This window comes from Canis lupus, chromosome 23 (genome assembly GCF_048164855.1).
Source record: "Canis lupus baileyi chromosome 23, mCanLup2.hap1, whole genome shotgun sequence".
NCBI lineage: Eukaryota > Metazoa > Chordata > Mammalia > Carnivora > Canidae > Canis > Canis lupus.
Window position 1 is genome coordinate 12,739,908 of NC_132860.1, and position 24,437 is coordinate 12,764,344.

Consider the following 24,437-nt stretch of genomic DNA (forward strand, 5'->3'; position numbering starts at 1 on the left):
CTATAAATTCCATCGTGGCTTGATGTCACCCTTTCATTCCCACTTTCAAATGTTCTTTTTCAAAAGTTCTCTCTTTCCGAATAACATTATTAAAAAGGAAAAAAAGAAAAACAAAGCCTTTAAGTCTTTGGCCTGAGTTTGGGGTCCAGCTTCTTTTTCTTCCTCCTCCTCTTTTGATTTTTAAATAAAGTTCCCCTTCTGTGTAACATCATGCATTTGTAGGTGTTACAAAAGATGTTGTCACAGGTACAGTAATCGTTCTGAAGTTGAATATGGCCATAGAAAGGACGTGAAAGAGCTGCAGTTCCCCTAGGGGCCCAGTGCTCTCACCCAAGGAACTTTCAGTTGGAAGCTTCCATTGTGCCATTTGCGTCCCAGCGCCTTTGAAGAGGCTCTTCGTTCCCTCGGTCTTGGAGCTTCTCTTCCTATTCTTTATTTTTATTATGAAGACTTTATTTCTTTAGCTTAAGGTTCACAGCAAAATTGAGAGGAAAGTACAGGGATTTCCCACATACACCCTGTCCCCACACAGATGTAGCTTCCCTACTGTCAACATCTCCCACCAGAGTGGTACATTTGTTGCAACTGATAAGCCTATACTGACACAATCATCATCAACCAGGGTCCAGGGTTTACACTGGGGTTCACTCTTGGTGTTTGAGCAAGTGTATAATAACATGATCTGCCATATGGTAGGTATCCTATAGAGCGTATCTTCACTGCCCTAAAAATCCTTTGAGCTCTTATCACTGCCCCCCAAGCTCCTGACAACTATTGACCTTTTTACTGGCTCCATAGGATTTTTTTTCCCAGAATGTCATATAATTGGAATCATACAGTAACCTTTTCACATTGGCCTCTTTCACTTAGTAATATGCATTTAAACTTCCTCCTTGTCTTTTCCTAGACTAAAAGCTTATTCCTTTTTAGCGCTGAATAGCATCAATTGTCAGGATGTATCAATTTATCAACTCACCTACTGAAGGCCGTGTTACTTCCAAGTTTTGACAACCATGGATAAGCTGCTACAATCATCCATGTGCAAGTTTTTGTGTGGACATATTTTTAATTACCTTGGGTAAATACCAAGGTATATGATTACTGGATTGTATTTTAAGAATATGTTTTGTAAGAGACAGCCAGACTGTCTCATGATGTGACTAGTACCATTTGTTTTCCCATCAATAATGAATGAAAGTTCCTGTTGCTCTGTATCCTTGCCAAAGTTGGCATTGTCAGTGTCCCAAATTTGGGCCATTCTGATAGGTGTGTAGTAGTATCTCATCATTGTTTTAATTAAAATTTTCCTTAGGACATGATATAGAGCATCTTTCCACTTGCTCATTTGCCATCTACCTTCTTGGTGAGATGTCTGTCAAGGTCTTTGGCTCATTTTCTAATAAGGCTGTTTATTTTCTTATTGTCAAATTCTAAAAGTTCTTTGTATATTTGGAAATGAGACCTTTGCCAAAGGTCTTTCACAGAATTGTCTCCCAGTCATGTCTTGTCTTCTCATTCTCTTGGCATGGTCTTTCGCAGAGCAGGAGTCTTCGACCTCAATAAAGTCCAGCTCAGCAACTATTTCTCTCATGGGTCATGACTTTGATGTTGTATCTAAAAGTCATCACTGTGCCCAAAGTCATCTCAATTTTCTGCTATCTTCTAAGAGTTTTATAGTTTTGTGTTTTACATTTAGGTGTGTGATGCATTTTGGGTTTTCATGAAGGATATAAAGTCTGTAACTAGATTCATTTTTTTTTTTTCCTTTTGTATGTGGATGTTCAGTTGTCCCAGGACCACTTGTGGGAAAGATTACCTTTGGTCCACTTTACTGTCTTTGCTCCTTTGTCAAAGATCAGTTGACTATATTTATGGGGGTGTGTTTCTGCACTCTTTATTCGGTTTGTATAATCTATTTGTCTATTCTTTCAACCATACCACACTGTCTTGATTGCTGTAGCTTTACAGAAAGCTTTGAAGTCACATAGTGTCAGTCTTCCAACTTTGGTCTTCTTTAGTATCATGTGATATTTACCTTTTGTCACTTGTTGCTGTTTGTACTAATAGTACGAGAGCAATGGTAGGTAAAATTATACCTTGATATGATCAAGGTAGCAGTACCAACCTGTTCTTACACTCATCGTATTCTTTACTGTCACCACTTAACGTACCTTTTTCAATGACCAATTTCACTTAGAAATATCCTTGGTGAAGCAGTACAAATCATGAACTTTATTAAATATTGACCCCTCGGTAGACATCTTTTTTTTTTTTTTCATTTTCTGGGTGCTAAAATGAGAATTACACTTAAGGCACTTCTGCTGTGTGCTGAACTAGGATGTGTATCAGTTTCGAGAAAAAAAGCCCTTGTGTGATTGTTTGAATTACAGAGGAAACTCATTGCTTCCCACGGAATACTGTTTTTACTTGAGAGAATAATTGACAGAAAAACTATGGTTACTGAGACTGCAATATTTGGCAGACATTGTCACAAAAACAAATAAAGTGAGCTTGTCACCTCAAGCACAACAACCGACAGTGTTTGTTGGCAATGATAAAGTTTGAGTTTTCAAGCCAATGGTGACATCAGAAGTGATACTAATAAAATTTGTTATCATATGAAGAAAGGTGTCAATGTCTAGATAATTTGCATAACCCAGTGAAATATATCAAAACTCTTATTCGAAGAAGCTTGGCACAAGCACTCTGAAGACCTTAGCTTGAATCCAGGACCTGCCATTTACTTACTATAGCAGCTCCGTTGTCTCAAATAAAAAAAAAAAAAGCAATTTCCTCTGTTTCCTCATCTGTAAAATGGGTAGAATAACTACCTCACAGAGTTGCATAAGGATTTAATAAATAATATATAGTAATAAATATTAATGTATTAATGTATACTCATAAGAATATATAGAATGATATTAAACAAGCGCTTGGCACATGTTAAATATTGTATAATAACTTTGCTATTGTTATGACTATCACCATTATGTTCATCATTTCAGGTGGAAGGATGCTGACGTCACCTTCGTCACCTAGTGTAGGACTTCAGAGCATAGGTTCTGCTAATAGACATTGCTGGGTTCAGATCCTAGCACCACTTACTAGTTAGTGATCTTGGGCAAGTGATTTAATAGTATAGTGACATCTCATGTGATTAGTATCAGAATAAACAAGATAATTGAGTGACATGCTCAACTCAGGACAGGATACATTAGGATAACTCATTTAGAATAGTAATAGGAATTCAAGAAATGTTTCTTGAATTGTATAAAATCATATCACTTATGATGATATTAAGCCTTTCAGAAGGATTATAGATTTCTGTGATACTTTCAAGAAATGATATTGGTAAACCAGCTCTCCGGAAAAAAAAAAATCTCTGAGTTATAACATCATCTAGTTTCTGAGATGTAAATACTCTCACCATTGCCAATCTCAGGCTACCAAAATGAGATCACTGAATGCAGAATGGGGGAGACATTCTCACAGTTGTCCCTTGCAAGCTGATATGAGCCAGCTCCAGCACACTTTCAAGTACACTCTCAAAAAGATATCATATACTAACACCTCCTCTGAGGATCCTAGTCCCCAGGAAATTATACAAGAGCAGAAAAGCATACGGAAACTGAGTTTGTGGGGACTTTTGGAAATCTTTCTGATTTCTCACTAAATTCTCAGAACTTGACGCATTCATGCACTTGTGAAAACGATACAACTCTCTACACAGTTTGAATAGTTAGAAAGGATTTTGTGACATGACACCTTATAAATTAGGAACTTAGTCTAAGATGTGATTTAATCTGAAAATACAAGACACATTTTGTACGATTTCATCTATTAAAGAATAAAACCTTCCTTCTAGTGTCTTCTGTCCAACTATGAAATTTATTTAACATCTTTTAGAAAGGAGTAAGCCAATGTTTAAAAAAAAAAATAAGCCAAAAGACTGCTGGGCAGTGAACATACTCTAGTTCCAAACGGGAGTGGAAATGAGGCAAGATTATATAGTGAGAGTAGAGAAAGCAAGATGAAGGGAAATTGCCCATGACAATAGGTCGTATTAGGCATTATGCATTTCAATATCTGTAACTGAAAAGTCACAGAAGTCAAAAATAAAAACGAAGAAGACTCCCAGGCCCACACACTGCCTGCTGGTGTTGCTAGAATATTTAGCCCTCTCTCCATTTTGTATAAAAAATAAATTAAGTATAAATAAGGAGGTGAGGAAGCTGGTGCATACTCAGGTGTGTTCACAGGTATGTACTCAGAGAGGGCAAGAGAATGGAGCCAAATGTCTTTCCTCTCCCACGCTTGCTACACAAAACTCTCCTCCATGTTGCTGCAGAGTAAGAAAGAGTCCACGAGCCGGGGCTGGACCAGCTGCTGGAAGTCAGAGTCCTGCAGGCCTTCAGGGCAGACCCCAGCCAGTCTACGCAGAGCAGCCTGGGGAGAAATAGAACAGAGGACACAGGTCAGGCCAGGTTCTCTGCTCGGATGCATGTATTCCCTTCAACTGCCCTGGGAGGTGCTTTTCTGGAAGTGGCACATTGATCAGTCAGTTTGAGTCAATCATCACCTTGGTCAGCTGGCACCTTAAGGACGTGGTCCTTTTGGTCACCTGGTCACTATGATAAGTTTATCACTTGGTCATCTGGTTTGTACCATGGTCATTATGGTGGATGTCATCTGAAAGCCCTCATGATCTTAATAATGGTCTCACCATTTTGGTTTTTCAATCAGCTCAGAAACCTGGTTGTCCTAAAGATCTGTTATTTAAAAAGTCTGGTCAACTTACTGACTATTTAAGTTCAAGATTTGTTCATTCCAGAGACCATAACTACCAGAAGCTTCAATGGTATTACAGCCTTGTTTCCAGGTCCCTAGAGTTGCTTGAGAATAGCAAGGGATATTGATTCATAAATTCAGCAAGGTTCTGACAAAGTATTATGGGAGGGGAAAGAGAGAGGAAGGAAGGTCATAAAGCTGAAGGAGATGGAGATTCTGCACGGGAAAGACAGATGCTGGCAGAATGACACCACTGCCCAGGTCCCCCTGTGCTGGGCATTTCACTCCTCGCTGAGTGCTCTATCCTGCTTTATGTCCACATGCCCTTGCTTAGCATTTCTCCATGGCACAAAGTCCCTCTTCACTCTTTTCTAGCCAGCGGGTACATTCACCCTGTGAGGGCTGGCCCACCATCATCTCCTCTGTGAAGCCTTCCCTGATTCCCTGAAGCAGAGACAGTCCTTCCCTCTTCTCTACGCTCATGGCCCCTGGGCTGACCTGAACCTTCTCACCCTTGACTGCTACTGGGTTTTTCGGTGTTTGTCTCCCACACTAGACTCTTAGCTCCTCAAAGATAGACACTCTGTTTTATTTTTCTCTGTATCCACAGAGGAAGGACAGGGTTTGGCACAGGGCTCAATAAATGTATGTTAAATTAAAAAAAAAGAAAAAATGAAATGCTTTAAAATGGAGTTTTATTGCTAGAGCCACCTGAAACTGTAAATGTGGGCCGCGCACCTACCTCCGCCTCTCTCTCAGTCCGCTGAGGCAGTGCATACTAAGTGCTCAATGACTGTGAATTCCTTCCCTCTTCTGTTCACAGCAGGGAACAAGGTGAGAGCTTAGGGGTGCCCTTGCCCGAGAAACAAAGAGAAGGGAATATCTGGAATGGCAGAAAAAGCAAAAAAAAAAAAAAAAAAAAAAAAAAGGAATACTAATACTTACTGCATATCTACACATAGTATTTCATTTAATCCTTACAGGATACTACAGGGTAGGTGTCATGATCTTCAGTTTGGAAATGAGGAGATGAAGGCTCAGTGAGGGAAAGGGGCCTTCCCGAGATCACCCAGCAGCAGTCCCACTGCAGGACCCTCACACCCGTGCACACGGTAGGGATGGAGCAGACCCAGGGCACGGGGTTATACTGAGTACATGAGCCCTCATGACCTATACCTATTGCTGAGAAACCACCAAGTCAGTGAAAAGAAAGGAAGGCTTAAGTTGGTTGTTGGATGAACAGGGGCTGCCATGTTCAAATTGGATCAAGGAGAGGGACCTGAGCGGGGTTTGGAATGCTAGTGGCAAGAAGTAGACTCTAGGAGACTGTCCCTCAGTAGTGTGTCCTGCCTCTCCTGGGGGCTGTTTTCCCCCAAGGGGCTACAGAGGCTGAACTCCATAGCACTTTCTGATTCCTCTTGGCTCCAACTGGGAAAAATAACTCTATACCCTTGACTTGTCACAGTAAAAAATGGAACCTGAGTTCTTCAGCAGAGGAGCCTAGGAAGCCATTGATATATTTTACATCATAATCATAAAGCAAGAGGGAGGGAGCAGTGAGGAAAGATAAAGAAATGGAGAGAAAACAGACTCACGAGGAGAATGAGATAGAAGAAGAAAATAGAGAAACAGAGAAAAAGAGACAACAGAGAAGTGGGACAGGAAGGCAAAGTTAAAACAGAGAGGCGGAGATGAGCTGGTGAAAGAAACATCAAGCCTGACAGAGAGATAGAGAGAGAGAGAGAAAGAGAGAAAGAGAGATGGTGACAAAGAAAACGAGAGTGCCCAGGGAGGGGGGAGAGGGGCAAACAGGAGGGAGGGAGGAGAAGGTGAGGAGCCATAAAGGGAGGAAGGGGAGAGAGTGGGGGGGGCGGAGAGAGCTGAGGGGAAAGAAGGAGAGAGAAAAACTCCTGAAAGAAGTCAAGCTCTGGAGGAGAGAAAAGCAAAAAATAAAATGAAGAGGGAGAGAGAAAGGGAGGGAGAGAAAGGGAGACAAAGTGGGGCAGGGGCAGAGGCAGAGGGAGAGCATCTCAAGCAGACGCCCTGCTGAGCACAGCCTGATGCGAGGCTCCATCTCACCCACTCTGATATATTGCCCTGAGCCAAAATCAAGAATCAGACGCTTAACTGACTAAGCCACCCAGGCACCCCCTGGCCTGTGGTTCTTTTTTCTTAGAGGGAGAGAGAGAGAGGAGAGGGAGAGAGAGAGAAGGAGAAAGAGAGAAAGAGAAGAGGGAGATAAAAGGGGAGAAGAGGGAGAGGGAAAGAATGAATGAACTAGAAACAGACCTGGAAACACAAAGGTCAATGGACACCCTCATCTCCCTGGGGTCCCCAGAAGGCCTGCAGGACAGGAATCCAAAGGAACTCAGAGCACCCCCTCCTCAGCGTCCCAGAGCTCAAAGGACCCTTCCCCCTTCTGAAGCCTGTCTCTGGGCTTCTGCTTCCCAGGGAGGGTTAACAGCCAGTCATCCCAGGATCTCAGTCCCAGACAGTCTGAAAACACCCAAGCATTAAACAAGCCCAGCAGCCCACTGACAGCCGCCTCATTAAGGAAAAATCAATTCTGTTTGCGCGAGGCAATCTGCACTGCCATTCTCCCAGATGTGGGAGACAATAATTGAAATGTCCTCCCTCCACCTGAAGAGAGCCTCTGACGCTGGGAAGAAGGCCTTGGGGAAGGCAGGAGATGTAGCCTCCAACTCCATCTGCCAGGCCAGCCTCCTAGCGGCCCCTATCTCAGCAGCCAGGGGGCCACACTCAAATGTGGAACCCCTTCTGGGAGCCAAATCACCACCACGTGCAATTCTGGGGCCTCGGGGTGGGAAGAGAAGTCTATCTGTCCCTCAACCAGGCAAGAAACAGTCACCAAAGCCAAGGTCCTATGGAGATATCAAGGGCTAGAAAAGGTCCCCAGCCCTAAGAAGGTTCCAGACTAAGGGGGGGAAGAAAGATCTGCCAAGAGCCAAGGGAGCAAGACCAGTGCCCTAAGACATGGGGGAGAAGGCATGACTGAAAACAAGAAGGTCTGGCCACAAAGCCAAGACCTTCAGCATTAGGCAGGCCTGTGTTTGAATTCCAAGACCCTCCCCTTTTAATACCCAGCACACGAGATCCCATAACCTACCTCCCACTGAAGATAACAAAATCCAAGCCGGCAGGCCCAGATGCCCATGTACTCCCTGTCTCTGAGCCACAGGCATCCCCCAGGACACTTGACAGAGGAGATGGATCTGGGCCCCAGCCCTGTGTTCGAGCCAGAAGGCACGGGGCTGTAGACAGTAGGCCACAGATCATGGGGGACCATGGAAGGGCCAATGATGGAAGCATCGTGACTGTAAAATTAGAACTAGCCCAGCAGCCACAGGAAGGGTCGATTAGGGAGGGAGAAGCTCTCTTCAGCATCCCATGAGCCATCCTCCAGGGGAAATGTAATACCTTTTCCATTGGAAAAGTCCTTCACGTGACTGAAGATGGTGGCCAAGCCCTTGTACATGTTTTATTTCAAACTAACACTATGGATGGACAAAGAATTGTGGCCACAGGCCTGCATGGAGCTTTCTGGTTTCCCACTACAACCTGAGGGCGTCGTGGTGCTGGGCACTTGTGGGCGTCCCGAGCGTTGGAGATAATGGCGATTGGGGCCAACGATTGTGTTGGCCCAGCATTAACTCTCTCCACTTGACTCACTGAGCGAGACAGGATTAAGAAGTTCTCTCAACTGGGGAAAACATTACCTCGTTACACGTACTAACCTCCAGCTGAAGCTTAGCCTCCCCTTCAGTGCAGCCACCAACCATGAAGTCACAGCAATTCCTGCAACTTGTGTGCCAAGGAAAGTCACAGATCCTCTCATACCCCAGTAACTCTTGCTGGAGGTACCCTCAGATAGCATTTATGCTCATTTCTAGTCAAGGTTATAATACTCATTAGACCCACTGCTATCTCTCTTAGTTAACATGTTAATTAAAAGTACATATGTTAATTATATCACATAAATACTCCAATAATTATTGTAATAATTCCTTCTTAATTCTATATATTTTGGTTTATGCATTTAAAACATTATTCTTAGAAGGGATCCAGAAGCTCCAACAGATCACCAAAGGCACCAAAAAGCTAAAGTTGTTCTGCATGTACCAGAATCAAAGTCCCATGAGAGCAGAGATGTTTGTCTTTGTCTTTCCCACACACACACACAGCTGTGTCCCCATAGCTCAGAAGTGTGCCCAGCACACAGAATCACTCAGTAAATATTTATTGAATAAGATTTACAGGCACTTAGTGACCTACTCACTGTCCCGCAGCTCGTTAATGGCAAAACCAAGACAGGTGTGTCTGACCGCAATGCCCTCCGGTCTCTACAACCATACAATGCCTATCAGGAGCTCCCAAAAATGAGATGAGCTTCGTCTAAAAAATGATAGAGTGTGGAGGGGGCTTTACAGAGAGGAAGAGGGAGAGAGAAAGGAAGGGGGAGAGACGGAGAGAAAGTGGGGGCTTGAAGGCCCTCCAGATCCCTCACTTCCCCCCTCGAGTTCTTTAAGGACCAACCAAGAATTGGGCACTCCCTTCTGAAAGTCAAATGACCCATTTATACATTGGTTTCCCGGCCTCTTCACGCTTCCAACTGGAAGCAGCTCTGTTTGGGGATTCAGTCCAGCCCCAGCAGGGAGGAATGTAGAGACAAAGCACGCATTCCCATCGGTACAGTTGAGTCTCTCATGGTGGCTCCAAGCAGCAAGAAGTTGGGTGGGGATCTCGTGAGATGCGCTGCTTTGGTTCAAGTTGAAGATCTTGGCAAATAACACTTTCTGTCCTGTCCTATTGCTGCCAGTCCTACTCTACAAGGGAGGGGGGTGGCTACGAGGCTGGAAGAGTGCCAGTAGAGGGGCCCTGTCGAAGAGGATGGAAGGCTTCTCTCCCAGTGTCCCCTTTGGAACAGACACGAGACCTCCATACCCTACCTTCCATTGCTGCAAGTACCATGTATCACTACCACCTGCCAACATTCTCCCCACCAGCCACCCTGGTCTTGAGCTGCTGTTAAGACTCCTCAGAACCTCAAACGTTCATGGTTATTAAAAGTATGTGTGAGGGATTCCCTAGCCCCCCCATCTTTCACATATATGACCTCATATCATTATCTTTCATCTTTTTAAAGATTTATTTATTTATTTATTTATTTATTTATTTATTTGAGAGAGAGACAGAGAGCGCTCAAGCAGAGGGAGGGGGAGACAAGCAGGTGCCCCACTGAGTGGGAAGTCAGAGCCTAAGATCATGACCTGAGCCAAAATCAAGAGTCAGATGCCCAACCGGCTGACTGAGCCATCCAGGCATCCCTTTTCTTCACAGTTTTGTGAATTAAATGAAACACCTTTATCACCATTTTAAAGAGGAAAGTTGAGTGCAGAGAAGTCTCATGGCTTACTCAAGCCAGCCAAGGCATCGCCAGTTCTCCTGGCCCCTGGTCTGCAGCCCCAAAGCCCAGGGCGAAAGCCGGGGGGATACGGGGAACTCACCAGGCAAGCCACGAGCACAGCATCACTGCTGTTCCTCTCGGAGGGCGATCTGCAGAGCTCGATGAGGCGGGACATACCTGCGGGAGACACACAAGAACAAGGATGGGAACGGGCCTGGCCAGGCCTGACCCAGAGGTGCTCCCCCTGGCCCCACCCACAGCTTTCTGGGTCACTCCAGGGCCCCACTAGCTCACCACCTGGCCAGAGAAAAGGTGCTGAACCCACCTGGAGGAGCTTGTAGTGGAGACTTTCTGTTCCCCTGGGTCTGAACAGACCCTGCTCAGGGCCAGTACTGAGCTTAGGAGAGCTGCAACAGAACGTACTGGGACCTCTGAGAAAGAACTTCCTGTGTCAGTACTTCTGATTTTGCCAGAACTATATTTAATGCTTATATCATTATCAGCAGGACTTCCCATTTTTCTCCCAATTGTCTATTACAGTCAGAAAATGTATTGCTCCTAAGATTATAGAAAACTCCAGATTGAGGAGGTTAATATTTCCTAGGCCTTTATAGAGGAAAGGCAAATAAATGACTCTGCTTTTCAATGTAAATTGGCTTTTTACAAACTCCAAAAAACAAAAACAAAACAAAGAGCCAACTCGTAAGATATTAATAAAAGGTGTACAGACACATTCTATGTGTTTATCTTCCAGAAAGTCTTTCTGGAGCCAGAACCTGGGGCCACCTCATGCTATTTGCCAGGTACCTGCACGATAGGCAACAACACCATCCTATCCTTGGGCCCCTTCCTGGGATACATTCCCCAACCATCACCCTGGAATAAAGCCTCAAACCACAGCTGAAGGCTCACCTCCCTGCTAACACATTCCCCGAACCACCCGGAAAAATGTGAGCTGCTTCCCCCCTGTGCCAAACGTGGCTCGGACATGCTTTGAACACTGGCCTATGGTATGCAAGGGCACCTTTGTCTTTCCATATCTGCCACCCCATGAGGCTGTAAGCCCCCGTGGTCAGGACAATGCACAGTCAGGGTGTTAGGCCGAGCACTCAGAACCGAGTCTAGCAGGGAGTGGGTGCTTCGAAAAGACTCGCTGGGGACATGTAACGAACTGAATGCACAAGTGATTTAATGACTGAATTAATAAATGAATTAAAAGTGAATAAAAGAAGCAGTGAATGAGTGCACGAATGAACAAAAGCATGAGTTCATGAGTGAATGAATAGATGAACAAGTAGATAAGTGAATAACTGAGTGAAGGACAAAACAGAACGACTGCATGAAGGGGTAGGGCTCTCAGCGGGGAGTCTTGGGTGAGTGGCTGTTCCATCCGACTTCAGCCTCCCCAGGCCCTGATTCCCTCTAGTTTTGGCCCCAAACTTACCAGCTAGATGGGGGGCCACATGCTGGGCCCCCATGCCAGCATTTTCTGGCACCTTGAGAGTGGGGTCACCTCGGCCAGCGGGGCTGTGAGTCCCCTGTCGCCACCACGAAACTGGGGGTGCTCCCATCCCAGGCCCACCTCCCCACTCTTGCCACAGCCCGCCCCACTTACAGCTCAGCCGCACGGCCTCCCGGGCCACCTCTGGGTCTCGGCTGAGACGGGCCAGAGTCACCGCGGCCTTCTGCTGGACTCGCTCACAGGCCGCCACCTCGGCAGGGGTTCCAGACCTTGGCTTCTCGGACAGCATGCCCATGATAAGCTGGACCCCTGGGCAGAAGGCAAAGGACAGTTGGCACCTGCCCCCGCGGGGAGCCTGTCCCCCACCCCGGGGCCAGCTGGATAGGTGGCTGCAAAAGCCCGAGACTTAGGAGGTCTCAACCATGGGAAGGCACTGGATGAGGCCACCGCTTCTCCTCCTGCCCTGGGGCTATCTCTGATTCCATGCCTAAGTCACTCTACTTGGAAGGGACATCGGGAGGGCCTCCCTTCTGATTTTTTAAATGCTATTACTGAGCTTTTATTATGTGCATGACACTGCACTGAATGCACAATAAATGCATGATCCCTAAAGCCTCCCAATAGTCTCTGGAACTAAGTATCTGTATAATTCACTGTGAGGCCCAAAGAGAAGCAGGGTCTCTTTTCCAGGGTCGCACAGTTAGTAGCCAGGGAGCTGGTCTCAGAACTCAGGTAATCTGGTTCTTCTCTGTCACTACTTCGCCTCTGATCCAGCTGCATCTGAGATGGGTCGAGAGGTGATGGGCCCCCCGTGGGAGGTGAGCCAAACCTTAGGCTGGACAAGCAGCAGATCAAATGTTTTAGGGGCTTCTAGCACTGGCGGAGGATGGAGAGTTGAATTGAGAGGTTTGGGTAGGGCCTGAATTTGGTCAGCTGAGCATTCTTCCCACCCTCCCATGAAACCAGATCCATCTTCTGATTGTCCTACAAACCCATACCCACATTCACTCTCACCCTCTGCCCCGGCCACCTAATTTTTCCACAAGGATATCCTTTTCCCTCTCACACTCCAACTAAGTAATTCCCATCCTGCAGGTTGTAGTAAAAGTCCGTGTTCTGTGGGAGGTACTTCCTAACTGTCTCCGCCCACACCCCCTTCCCTGCACTGGGGTGGGGGGGGATGGGAAATCTTGCCAGCACAGACCTTAAACCAGACAGGGCCCGTGGATATATTGTACTTTGCTCTGTTGCTCCACACACTAATTTTTTTAAAAAAATCTTGTTATTATGAAAGTTGGGAAGTTTCCATTAAAACCCAGATTTCCATTAAAATCCAGCTTCCAAAAAATTACCTCCTATCTGACATGGGGGCCACAGCTCTTCCTGACAATGATACGCTAAAGCTTATTAACAGCTTGCTATTTTAAATGAGATTGGCCCAGTCCCTGCTGAGCCTACATCATCCATGGATAGTACCTGTCTGGTTCTATAGGTATCTAAGTTTGCAACCTCTGACTTAGACTGGGGAGCCAAAGGGCCTTTAGAGATCTAGCCCAACCCCACTCTCCACCCTACCCCCCATTTCACAGAAGAGCACCTGAGATCTGGAGAGAGAAAATGATTTCCCAAGTGCACACAGGAGTTAGCCCCAGTCCAGGACCTCAGCCACATGCCTCTGTGAATCTTACTTGAACCAGATGTCATTTCTAATTCTCCTGGATCTCAACGCACAGGGGCTGTTAAGTTACTTAGTATGGCCCCGAGATTATTCAGTCCTGGGGAGTCGGGAGGGGTTCTCTTTCTGATGAGTTTTGTTAAGTACCCATTTCTCCCTCCTGCGGGCTCAAGGGACCCAGTCTCTAATACCTCTGCCACCACACACACTAAGCTTAGGGCAAGGTGCTTCTCTTCCCAACCCTCTCCCAGGCCACTGAATGAAACATAGTCTTCAGGCTCCCTATGCCCACAATGTCCCTAAGACAAGGTCACGACCATGAATATCCAGAGGTATGTATGTTATGGCCTGTGGGCACATGAACAGGGGACATCAAAATGACAACTTTAGGAAGTGCCACAGGCTTAGGAAGTTTTACTAACTCCGGGTTCAGGTGCCCACAAAGAAGCCACTTTCCCAATTCCCCCTTTGCACCTGCAAACTGACAAGGAATCAGATAGTTTCTCATACACCAGCAGGTAAGCTCCAGGGCACAAGGGCGTGTGTCCATTTCCTGCATGGAAATAGATGCAGTACCTAGAAAGCGGCTTCACACAAATCTTCAGTCAAATTGCTCACTGAATATCAAATGAATGAATATGAATGCATTCAGGTGAAGAGTCTTACAAATGTATAAAATCCAAGTTTCCTATAAATATATACTTCTGTGGGAGGTATTTCCTAACTGCCCCTGCCCACATCCCCTTCCCCGCACTGGCGCGGGGGTGGGGGGGGGGGGAGAATCTTGCCAGCACAGAACTTAAACCAGACAGGGCTCGTGGATATATATACAATATATAGTATATAAATAAAGTATATATATATACACTTCGTGTATATATATACACATATATTTATATATATAAGTATTTATATATATAAATATGTATAAAATTTATTTTTATATAAATATGTTATATATATAAATATATTTATAGTATATAAATAAAGTATATATATACTTCGTCGGGACGCCTGGGTGGCTCAGCAGTTGGACGTCTGCCTTGGGCTCAGGGCGTGATCCCGGGTCGGGGGATCGAGGCCTGCTTCGGGCTTCCTGTGAGGAGCCTGCTTCTCCGTCTTTCTATGTCTCTGCCTCTGTGTGTGTGTCTCTCATGAATAAATAAATGAATAAATCTTAATATATATATGTATATATATACTTCATCTGTCTTAACTAGAAAAAAAATAAGATGCCATGAAATTGAGCTTCCTAGAAAAATCTAGACTGTGTTTCCAAAGGCCAGGCCAGGCTCAATGCCAGAAAGGTTGCCTGGAGGTTGGGAGTTACAGCTTCGGGGACCAGCCCCCAATGCCCTGTTTCCCCAACACTCTCTCCGGCTCAGTCCCAGCCTCTGAGGGAGAAGTCGAAGGAAAGCTATTGATGTCATGGGGTTGACAGTTAAGAGCTTGGGCTGCCCTGACCTGCCTCCCAGTGTAGGGGTGACAGCAGCCGGGCCTCCTTCCTCCAGCCCCATCACCAACACTCACACACAGTTCGGGGCGGGACAGGGACAAGATCACCAGGCTGCATTCAGGGCAGGACACATCAGAGTCTCACGCAGCCTGGTAAGAGGACTGCTTTTCAAAGTCCGGTTCTCCCGACAGCGCTTGTCCCCTTCCGCCCAGGATCCCACTGAGCTCCAGCAGGCCCTGGCTGCATCACCGCCCCTGCCCTGCCGGTCCCTCCAGCTCTGCCCACTGTTGTACTCAATCTCCTCATCGAAGGCTCTTCAGCTGAGCCTGCCAGTCTCCTGAAAGAGCAGGTGCGCTTGGCACAGGGCCCATTCTGCCCTAGATACTCTTGTAACAAGCTCCGTCTTCATCCTCCCGGCACCCTGCGAGGTAGGTGCATTCCCATTTTGCAGATGGAAAAGCGGAAGTCATACAGCTAGTAACTGAGAGGGCCAGGATTCAAGCCCAGTCTGTTTCCAGTTTCCCTGGTGGCAACCCCCTGCCCTCTGCTGCAGTGTTTTATTGTCGATCTTACACTATGTCATGTTATCACTTTTGGGCTCCAGTTGGGCTCTCCTAGGACAAAGCCAAGGATTTCTTCATCTCTGTGTGCATTTGTTCAGTGCAATGCCAGGCATGTAGTAGGTCTCTAACTGCTGACTGAATGAGCCCATCAATAGCCCTTTGTAAACCATCAAACCCTCTACAGAGGCCAGATGTTCCAATCCCAAATCCATGGGCCTCTGGATATCCATTGCCGTTCACCACTTGAACTTAAGGCTCTGAGTGCGGACAGAAGGGGCTGCGAAGGATGCTCCTCAAGTCTCTCAGTCTCAGCTGGCTCAGGAAAGTTTTTCATTATTACCTCAACCACATGAAATTAACACAAAATGATGTCTTTCAATTAGTAATAGGGCAATGGGGGATGGGGAATGTGTGTGTTTGTTAAAACAGCAGGGGCAACCTGGGGGAAGGGGGATTAACAAGAGCAGAAGCAGCTGGCCCAGGGCTCTCAGCTCACTCGTCCTCATTAGCGTCTTGGGTTTCCGACCGGCTGCTAATTGCTCCCTTATTTCCCAGTCACAGGAAGCCCTGGCTATTCTGCGTTCCCAGCTGCAAGGTGGCAGACCTGTCCTGGTCCCTAGCAGAGGCAGAGACAGCACAGGGCCTCTCCCTGGCCCACCTCACCCCGACTCTGGTGACACCCTTGGTGCAAGGTGGGACCTGGGAGCCAGTGGGATGGCCATGTCCTCGGGTGAGGGGTCCAGGGGTCAGGCTTGCCCTGACCTGCTCCCCCACCCTCACTCCTCTTCAGATGCTTCAGCTTCCTAAGTGAGGCCAAATCCAATATGATAGGAACAACTTAAAGTCCAAATGCATCCTCCGGCAGGAAGAGATTTTTACTTTTTGGATCATAATGAAATACTCGTCTACCCTTCATCACCCTAATTAAAATAGCACCTGCTAACCCCCTCACCTCGGGTCTACCTTATACCCTGCCCTGCTTTATTTTCTGCATCCCACTATCGTCATCCGACATGCTCCATCTTCTCATTCATTGCCCCATGGAACTAAAGTCCCTCGAAAGCAAACATTTACCTATTGGCCCAGCTGTACACATAAGCGCACACACATATATACGTATATGTGTGTGTGTGTGTGTATATTTATATATATATATACACACACACACACCCTCACGTAATTGTGGAGACACACATGCCCACATTTCCATACCAGCACACAGCTCTTCACACAAACACAAAGGCCCATGGTCCTATATAAACCATATAATCCATGCCACGTGCACACTGCTGCAAAGACGTACCATTCTCCTGAATGATGTCAGAGGCGCACTGCTCTAGGACAGACATGTTTGCCAAGATGGTCACAATCTGGAAAAGAGAATTGAGAATCTGAGAAAATGCGCACACCTGAGCCGAGCAGTGTTCTTTACAGACAGCTGAGCCAGGAGCAATGAAGCTTTCCTGTAGCCTGTGGTTCTTTCCCATGGTATTTTCTTCCATCCTTGTGGGCACCTGCCTCCCATATGTATTTCCCCAGTGACTGGCTCTCACTTGTCAGCATGTGGCGCTGGGATGGCCCCCAGGGGCCCCAGGACTCCATCGGAGAGAACAGCGTGCCTGAGTGAAGCGGGGACCCACCGCCTTTCTGCAGAAATGCAGACAGATTGGCAGACTGCTGGCTCGCCCTCCCCTGGACTGGGTGCCGCTCATCCTAGCCTCTTGCCCTGATAGTGAACCCCACCTACTTTCAGCCTGAAATTCATGGACAGCAAGGTCAAGTTAGAGAACATAAGATCAAAGGGCAGCATCACACCCCAAGTGCCATGTATTGTAAGGAACCTGGTGCGGAAGTTCTTGCTCAGCTGGCTTTGCAAGGCTGCGGTCCACAAGCCTTGCCTGTGGGTCATCTCTGAAGGGCTGTGTCTGTAGTAAAGAGATGCTGACACCAGGTGGGCAGCAAGCCTTGGCCACAACCACACGGGTTGGACAGCCAATAGCCCACCCCACCCCGACCCCTTGGCCAGGGTCAAGGCTGCAGGGAAAATGCACCACCCAGAACTGGATTAAGGAACGGACCACCAAGAGACGGCTTACAGACCCCAAACTGTTAGGTGCCAAAACACCATTGGAAAATGTTGGAAACTTGGCACCTATTAACTCAGATACCACCCAAGACACTGCTCCCGGGGTAAATGGCAAAATGAAATCCACCCACTGCCACAGAAGCAGACAGCACCCTCGAGTGGTAAATAAAATAAAATAAATAAAATAAAATAAAATAAAATAAAATAAAATAAAATAAAATAAAATAAAATAAAATAAAATAAAATGGAAAACACTCCTTGCTGGTGCAGTCCTCCCTCTCTCTCGAAAGGGTTCCTCAGAGCTTGCGGCACATTATAACTGGAGACCATGTCCCCACCTCTGAGGCAGCAGCTGACAGTCTACCGAGCACGGCTCATGCAGCTTAAACTCTGGAACTGGATAATGCATAGTAATGTGAAGTTTGCCAAGAGAGAGTATTATCTCGATTTTAACTGGTTTGACACTGGCATATTATCCTGCATAAATAAATGCATATGATAAATCTCTTCTTCTACACAGAAAGGAAAAGCGTTGCCATATGAATAGATTATCTATCCCCGTCCCCACCGAACACACATGTTGAAAAGGGACCTGCGTTCTTTGGTGGCTGTGTGTCAGGCCCTGGTGACTCAGACCTGGTCAGGGGCCTGGCTGCGTAAGCATGCCTGGGATGGGCTGTCGGGGTGGGGGGGGCAGAGAATCCCCCAAAAGCTTTCTCCCACAGGCAACCCTGCCCGACCAGATGTTCTATGAAGGGAGTGGAGGAGGGTTAATCCTGAGAAGTTTTTTCCTCCCCTTGGAAGACTGTGTGTAAGTGCTGAGAGGAAGGAGTTAGAGGAAATATATGGGTCAAAGACACAGTTTGAAGAAATGGAAGGAGGGATGCCTGGGTGGCTCAGTGGCTGAGCGCCTGCCTTCAGCCCAGGGCGTAATCCTGGAGTCCTGGGATCAAGGCCCCCATCGGGCTCCCTGCATGGAGCCTGCTTCTCCCTCTGCCTGTGTCTCTGCCTCTCTCTCTCTCTCTCTCTCTGTGTGTGTGTCTCTCATGAATAAATAAAATCTTTTTCTTAAAAAATGGAAGGAATAAAATTTAAATTAAAAAGAAAGGAAAGTTCCCCAGGAGGCATAAAGTGCATCGTCCTACAAGGAAGCAAACAGGAGGCCAAGTCCAGGGCAGAGAGCAGCTCACTGGCCTCGGGCCTTGGGTGGCCCATTAGCGACAGCACGGAGCGCGGCCTCCGGCCACACGGAGCCACCACATGCCACCCTGAGCAGCCACCCTCAGCAGCTGGCCGTTCCAAAAAAGGGGAGGGAGGACACGAGGAAGCGAGGCAGGAAGGACAAACTAAAACAGGAAAAGGAAACCTCTGTCTGCAGCCCCAGGTTCATTACCCGCGATTATTAGCTGTGTCGGGCACAGGTAGGTCTTTGTGTCAGACTCATTTAGATCCTGTTAATGAAAATTACTTCCTCTTTGCAGAGCCTGTACCCCATGCGGTTTTCTGAGGTTCAGATGAAGTATTCAATTAAGCACAATTTGAATAAATGCCAATTACGCCCTGCTTGGAGTCCCCCTTCTGAAAGCTCCATGTGTGCGCCGTGAAGTAGCGGGAAAGGGGCATCAATACTTCTCCTTGATGTCAGGCCCAGGGATGGGATCTTAGGGACAACTGGTTTACCTTGTTGGGGACATGAAACAATGCTGTCAGGGGACAGAGTGCAAGAGCCAGGCAGACAGTTGCCCCCAGCCCAGGATCATTCATTCCTGTCTGATGACTTTTCAATGAAGTCCTATTCCTCCTGAGTGAAAGGGCACTAGTCGCCCCGCAGTTATTTGGGGAGTATAGGGGGGTATCAGCCTCGAGGGAGGCCCTCGGTGAGAGGCAGTGCAGTATGGTGGCTCAGCACATGGGTCAGCCTACTTCAAATATTGGCTCTAAAAAAAATAAAAAAAATTAAAAAAAATATATATATATATATATATCGGCTCTATCATTTCTTTTCCACAGGATCTTGGCCGTGTTATTGAATTACAAACTACCACAAGCTTAGTGGCTTAAAACGACACAATTTTACCTTGCAGTTCTGGAGGTCAGAGAATCCACGTCCTTGCCCTTTCTGGTTTCTCGAGGCTGCTCCCATTACTCAGCTCTCAGCCCTTCACTCTGACCTCTGCTTCTTCACTCATGGCTCACTTTCTGACTCTGACCTTCCTACCTCATCCTCTAAGAATCCCTGTAGTAACATTAGACCCACATCAATAATCCAAGGTAATATTCCTATATCAAGACCCTTATCGTATCCACAAAATCCTTTTTGGCCATGTAAGGTAAAACCCAGGTTTGGGGGAATAGGATGTGGACCTCTTTGGAGGGTCATTATTTGGCCTACAACAGCAGATAAATAGATAATTCATAAGACGGTCACGAGCATTCAATGAGTTAATGTTTTGTCAAGTACCCAGAACATTTGGTGAATAAAATGAGTATAACTTCCTTCTGGGAAGCAGAGCCTGAAAGTATCCAGAGCTTGAAAGATTATGTCAAGGAGTCCTAACCAATGCAATGCCCGCCGTTGCCAAATGCACTGTTAATGGGAGATCATTCCTGAAGGGAGTCAAGATCCCAGAGCAGAAGGAGCCCTTCCCAGCAGAGAACCAAAAAAACTCTGGCTCATTACCTCTGTGGCATTTTTTTTTTTTAGATTTTATTTATTCATTCATAAGAGACATGGAGAGAGAGGCCGAGACACAGGCAGAGGGAGATCCCTGGGTGGCGCAGCGGTTTGGCGCCTGCCTTTGGCCCAGGGCCTGATCCTGGAGACCCGGGATCGAATCCCACGTCGGGCTCCCGGTGCATGGAGCCTGCTTCTCCCTCTGCCTGTGTCTCTGCCTCTCTCTCTCTCTCTCTGTGACTATTATAAATAAATAAAAATTAAAAAAAAAAAAAAAAAAGAAGCAGGCTCCCCACAGGGAGCCCGATGCAGAACTCGATCCCAGGACCCCAGGATCACGCCCTGAGTCAAAGGCAGACGCTCAACCGCTGAGCCACCCATGTGCCCCACCTCTGTGGCATTTTAAAATCATTTATCCTTTGGCCTCCCAAAGACTGACTGCCTTAGAAAAATTGAGGCAAATAGCAAACTGGCCAGAATAGCAGGGGACCTCCCTCATCACTGATTCAAGAAAAAAAATGCCCCCATGTGGTAAGAAGAAAGTTGGCAAAGCCTTTTGATGTCAGCACACACACACCCGGAGAGAAAAAGGTTTGTTCCGGCGCTGGCCCAGGGCAGGTGCCCCTGGAACACTTGTCACTTGTCTGCAACAGATCCCAAGGCAGGAACCGGGCTTGTCTCACATCCTCAGCAACGTTTGCCTGTGATCACACTCTGACTCTCTCTCTCTCTCTCTCTCTCTCTCTGTCTCTTTCATTTTCTACATCATACACTAACACTTTCTATATTGTGGACTAGGAAGACCATCCCTTATAAAAAAAAAAATCAAGTGAGGATTATTCTGCACAGAAGCAGGTGTATGACAGAAAATCTAAGACGCATTTAATGAAAAGTTATGATTGCTTCTATGCTGTGCAGTAATTAGGACAGAAAGGCCAACATTTCATATGACTGCAATTAGAATTACTCTTTAATTGCTAGATGGAGTATTTAGATGTCTACCATCTCCAGGTTAACTCCCTGAAAGCTAGCGCAACGGTGTCGACAGCCAGGGAGAGCAGCCCGCAAAATCTCTTTCAGCCTCTAGGGGGAGCACAGTGCCCTTCTCTCTCTCTCTCTCTCTCTCTCTCTCTCTCTTCTCTGTCTCTCTCTGTCTCTGTCTCTCTCCCTCCTACCATCTTCCCTCCACTTCACTTTTTTTTTCCTTCCAAAAAACCAAAAGAGTCAAGACAAGGAATGGGTCTGAAGCAGGAGGGGCAGGAGGGGCCTCAGGGAGGAAGGATGTGGTCTCTCTGAACAACACTTTCTTCCCCAAGGCCAGGGAGGCGAGGCAGTGCCCGGGAAGGTGCAGCCTCTGCTGCTCTCTGCTGAGCCCCTCACTCCATCTGCTAGGAGTGGTCAGGGGTCTGGAAGCGGGGGGCTGGGGGCCGGCCAGGCAGGGACAACAGGAGCGCGCCTGCCTAGGCCTGGGACAAGCACACCGCCCCACGCTCGGCCACTCGGATCGTCTGGGCCCAGCCTGCCTCCTCACTACCAGAGAAGCCAGACAGGAGGAGGACTGGGGTTTGGGCTCAGGAGAGAGAGCCACACAGGCCGCACCGGCGCCTGGGATGTAGGTCCCAGGCTGTGGGGGAACTAGGCCAGAGGACTGTCCCCGGGGATTGCATCGAGGTTGGGGTGTGCGCCTCCCAGAACCAGGGACCACGTGCTCTGCGCTTCGGAAACTAACCCTTGGCTCTGTAGGAGGAGCTTCTGGAGCAGGTCAGGACTGGGTGTTGCGATCCTGGCTTTACAGGCTTTATCAACACCTCCCACCCCCCACCCCCAACACACACACACAACGTGCATACACCCCCACACCCAGCCTGGAACGACACATGCATTGCCTCACTCCGTACTACACTCCCCACCACCACATCCCCTCCACGTCTGGCCCCACCTTCCTGCCCCAAAGCTGACAGTCCCTGTCACTGACCCATCCCAGTCCCTGGTTCTACCACAGACCGCAGCCCCATTCATTACTGAGTATCCACCTTGCTTCTAACTACTTTATGAGCAATCTGTCATCCCATCATCATCGTCGTCCCGACGACCCTAGGACAGAGGGAATAGATGGTCCCCATTACACGACCGAGGAGACGTGTGGCTCCAAGTTAAGCGATTTGTCTAAGGTCACACAGCTAGAAAATGGCAGAGCCAGGATTTGAAGTCGGGTCTGTCTGAACCCAAAGCCTGTGCTGTTTCTCCTCCGTCATGGGCATCACATAGGTATATAAAAGGGTTTGGGGGCAGCCGGGGTGGCCCAGCAGTTTAGCACCACCTTCGGCCCAGGACCTGATCCTGGAGACCCAGGATCGAGTCCCACGTCGGGTTCCCTGCATGGAGCCTGCCTCTCCCTCTGCCTGTGTCTCTGCCTCCCTCTCTCTCTGTGTCTCTCACGAATAAATAAATGAAATCTTTAAAAAAAATAAAGAAATAAAAAAATAAAAGGGTTTTGTAAAGGATTAGAGGATTAGAGGGCTTGGCAACGTGAGTCAAAATTATACTCCCTACTAACTGGCATTTCTGATAATGGACTCCTGATGGTGATATTCACGGTGAGTTTTCAGAAATGCCACAAAACCTGAACATTCTAAAATACCAAGCAGGCAATGTGTTTTGTTTTGTTTTGTTTTGTTCCATGGGAAGCATATAGCAGTACCTTCACCTCTAAGAAAGCAATTATTTCTGAAGGCGAAAAGAAGTCACGCTCGGTGAAAGCTTCTGTTGTGGCCTGGACAAGATCCCCGGGTCCCGGTCACCCTAGGGTGTCACCCTGGGAGGGTGCTGGGAGGCTGTAAGGTGGGGGAGCACAGACCCCCGGCGGCCCTCACCCCTGTCCACACCCCAGAGGTGCTGTGCAGACAAGGTAGGCGCAGCAATGAGGGTTTTTGTTAGACAAAGTAAGGGAACTGGGCTTGCTGGGGTGAGAGGGGTGCTCATCGAGAAGTCCATGCGGAGGTGGACAAAATAGAGCTCCAAGACCCAGCGGCTCTGCACAGCCCTGGCGTCACTGGCAGATGCATTACCGGAAGCCTCGTGGCATTTAATTCCCTAAGTGTTTCAGGGGGCGGTGAGCACTTCAGAGCCTAATTCATCTTCGTTGTCTTCATTACAGAGAGCTCTGTGATCACTTTAATCCTCCCCCTGCCACAGGAAAGAGCCATTTGTTTCCTTAATGGGTGCGCTTTCACTAGCTAAGTGGTTGCTCTGAGTCACGGCAGTAGGTGGGCAGAAGGTGAAGCTGTCCTGAGGATGTGGGGGGCTGGAGGGGGGAGGATTGGTCGTGCCTGGCCCAGACTTGGGGGGGTAGGGAAGACCTAGGAGCCCGGAGAGGGAAGGAGGGAGGGGGGGGATGATGGGGTCGGGATTGGGGGATGTGAGGAGAGGGGCAGGAAAACTCTGAGCTCCAGATTCAGAAGGAGCAGCCACCTGCATAGAGTTTGACCCCATTCTCCCTGGGCCCTGACCCCCCCACCCCTCCGTCTGAGGAATCCACAAGGTTTCAGAAGGGGGCCAGTCACTCCTCATGATAAAGGAGGGTCTCTGCACACAGAGCTACAGGATGCCTGGGCTGGAAGAGACAAGCCCGTATCACGACCTGGAGGTTCCCCACCCAGGGCCATGGGCCACACATTCAATGCCACACGTCTGCATTCATTCAGTTAGTTAGTTATTTCAACTTAGTGAAGTATGTTGTATTGAACCCCATTTGCAGGGGAGAAAAGTGAGGCTCAGAGTGAATTGCCCCGAGGTACATGATTCGAATAGCAGAGGAGCTTCTTCCCCCCACCCTACCCCAGAGGAATCAACCACATGAAATAACTAGAAACGAATAAATATCACTAGGAAAGTCAACACCGCACTGTGAGGTGTGGCCTCCAGGAAAAGGAGGTGATGCCAGGTGACTGGAGCCATCAGGGAAGGCTTTCCAGAAGTTTCTGGGGTAGGAATCAAACGGGAAGCTGTGGCAGCTTCAACTAGGTGTTGAGGCTGGGAGAAACAGAGACTGGAGCTAAGAGGTAGGCAGGGATGACTTGGGTGGGAAGCTGGGGGATCATCTAATGGGGGGGATCATCAGCTGGGGCACCCGATGGAATTCACAGACGCCTAAAACCCACCGGATTGACCACCCCCACCCCTTGGTAGGGAAATGGGAGGCTGAGTATATAGCAGCAGTGGGACAGGATAGATTTCTGTAACCTCAGAGCTCAAGGCTCTGAAAAGCCCCTCATTCAATGTTTTTTGAACACGTTTAACAATAAAATC

General features: G+C 47.7%; 1 protein-coding gene across 4 annotated transcripts in view; it reads right to left on the bottom strand.

Moving 5' to 3' along the window:
- Positions 1-3,869: 3,869 nt before the first annotated feature.
- Positions 3,870-24,437, bottom strand: part of INSC (INSC spindle orientation adaptor protein) — a 118,941-nt gene continuing 98,373 nt past the window's right edge. For 2 of the 4 annotated variants that reach the window (XM_072793965.1, XM_072793964.1), the window contains exons 10-13: positions 16,673-16,739; positions 11,829-11,984; positions 10,314-10,390; positions 3,870-4,446 (exon numbers count right to left, since the gene is read on the bottom strand). In XM_072793965.1, coding sequence (XP_072650066.1) covers positions 4,318-4,446; positions 10,314-10,390; positions 11,829-11,984; positions 16,673-16,739 — 429 coding nt within the window. In that variant the 3' untranslated portion in view covers positions 3,870-4,317. Of the gene's footprint in view, positions 4,447-5,530; positions 5,672-10,313; positions 10,391-11,828; positions 11,985-16,672; positions 16,740-24,437 lie in introns of all 4 variants that reach the window. The other 2 variants (XR_012015533.1, XR_012015532.1) reach the window with 2 other exon arrangements.